Source organism: Rhagoletis zephyria, unplaced genomic scaffold, assembly GCF_001687245.7.
Source record: "Rhagoletis zephyria isolate East Lansing unplaced genomic scaffold, Rhagoletis_zephyria_1.1 Rzeph_scaffold_59066, whole genome shotgun sequence".
NCBI lineage: Eukaryota > Metazoa > Arthropoda > Insecta > Diptera > Tephritidae > Rhagoletis > Rhagoletis zephyria.
In genome coordinates this window covers 1-1,143 of record NW_016216117.1, presented here as the reverse complement: position 1 = coordinate 1,143, position 1,143 = coordinate 1, and the positions used below count along the sequence as shown (strand labels likewise).

General features: G+C 42.7%; 1 protein-coding gene across 1 annotated transcript; it reads right to left on the bottom strand.

Moving 5' to 3' along the window:
- Positions 1 to 435: 435 nt before the first annotated feature.
- On the bottom strand, positions 436 to 1,047 carry LOC108356426 (uncharacterized; the record flags this gene model as incomplete). Its single annotated transcript, XM_017607536.1, has 1 exon — positions 436 to 1,047. A coding segment is annotated over exon 1 (612 nt), but the record flags the coding sequence as incomplete, so codon positions are not given.
- Between the last annotated feature and the right edge of the window lie 96 nt (positions 1,048 to 1,143).

The following is a 1,143-nucleotide window of genomic DNA, read 5'->3' as shown; positions in this document are numbered from 1 at the left end:
TGTCGAGGTGCTTCTTATTAGTAGATGCTTAGCTGATTTTACCGCTGCTTCCCATAAACCGCCAAAATGTGGAGTCCTAGGAGGTATAAAATTAAATGTTATTCCCTTTCCGCTGCAATGCTTTACTCGTGATGAATTTCCATAAACAAACTCAGTAAGTTCAGAAAGCTGGTTTTTCGCGCCTACAAAATTGGTTGCGTTGTCACAATATAAATTTTGACAATGTACTCTTCGGCTTATAAATCGTTTTAAGGCACCAATAAACGCATCCGTCGTTAAGTCGCTGACTAATTCCAAATGCACTGCCTTTGTGGCAAAACAGCAAAATACCGCTACATAGGCCTTCTGTGGTTTCTTTCCCCTTAACTTGAAGTGAACCCAAAATGGCCCGCAGAAGTCCACGCCTGAGTTGATGAATGGTCTTGCTGGAGTTACTCTTGTTGAAGGCAAGTTCCCCATAATTTGACTCATTAGTTTTGGCTTAGCCTTGGTGCATCTTACGCAGTTGAGCACAATTGATCGTGTCAGCAATTTTCCCTTTATAGGCCAAAATCTTTGCCTTGTGTAAGCTAAGAGCGCTTGAGGTCCACAATGACGGTTTTCTTTATGGATCATTTGTACTAATAATTTGGCGAGTGAATTGTTATGTGGAATTAGCATAGGGTGTTTGGCATCGTATGCAAGTTCTGATGCTTGTAGACGCCCTCCAACTCGGATGATACCATTATTGTCCAGAAACGGTGACAGGCTGCGGAAAGAACTGTTTTTGCGAACTCCGTTGTATTTTTTAAGGTGCTGAAGCTCTTCCTCAAAGTCCGATTGCTGCATTGTACGAACGATTACCACAAGCGCCTTTTCCAATTCGTGTACGTTCAAGGGAATGTCTGACTCCCGCGATTGGTTTCTGGCCTGGTTGATAAATCTCAGCATGTAGCCTGTCACTCTTTGTAATGTTTTGAAAGAGCCATTGTGTCGAATGCTATAAAGTACGCTTCCTTCATGTCCAGTGGTTGCAACAGCGACTGATGTCACCCCTTTCCGTTCCATGTTGATACCTTCGTCGATTACTGATAATGCCTTGGAATACTTTGAAAGCCAAGTGTCTTCTTTACCAAGCAAGATTGTTGGCCCATAAAACCACAT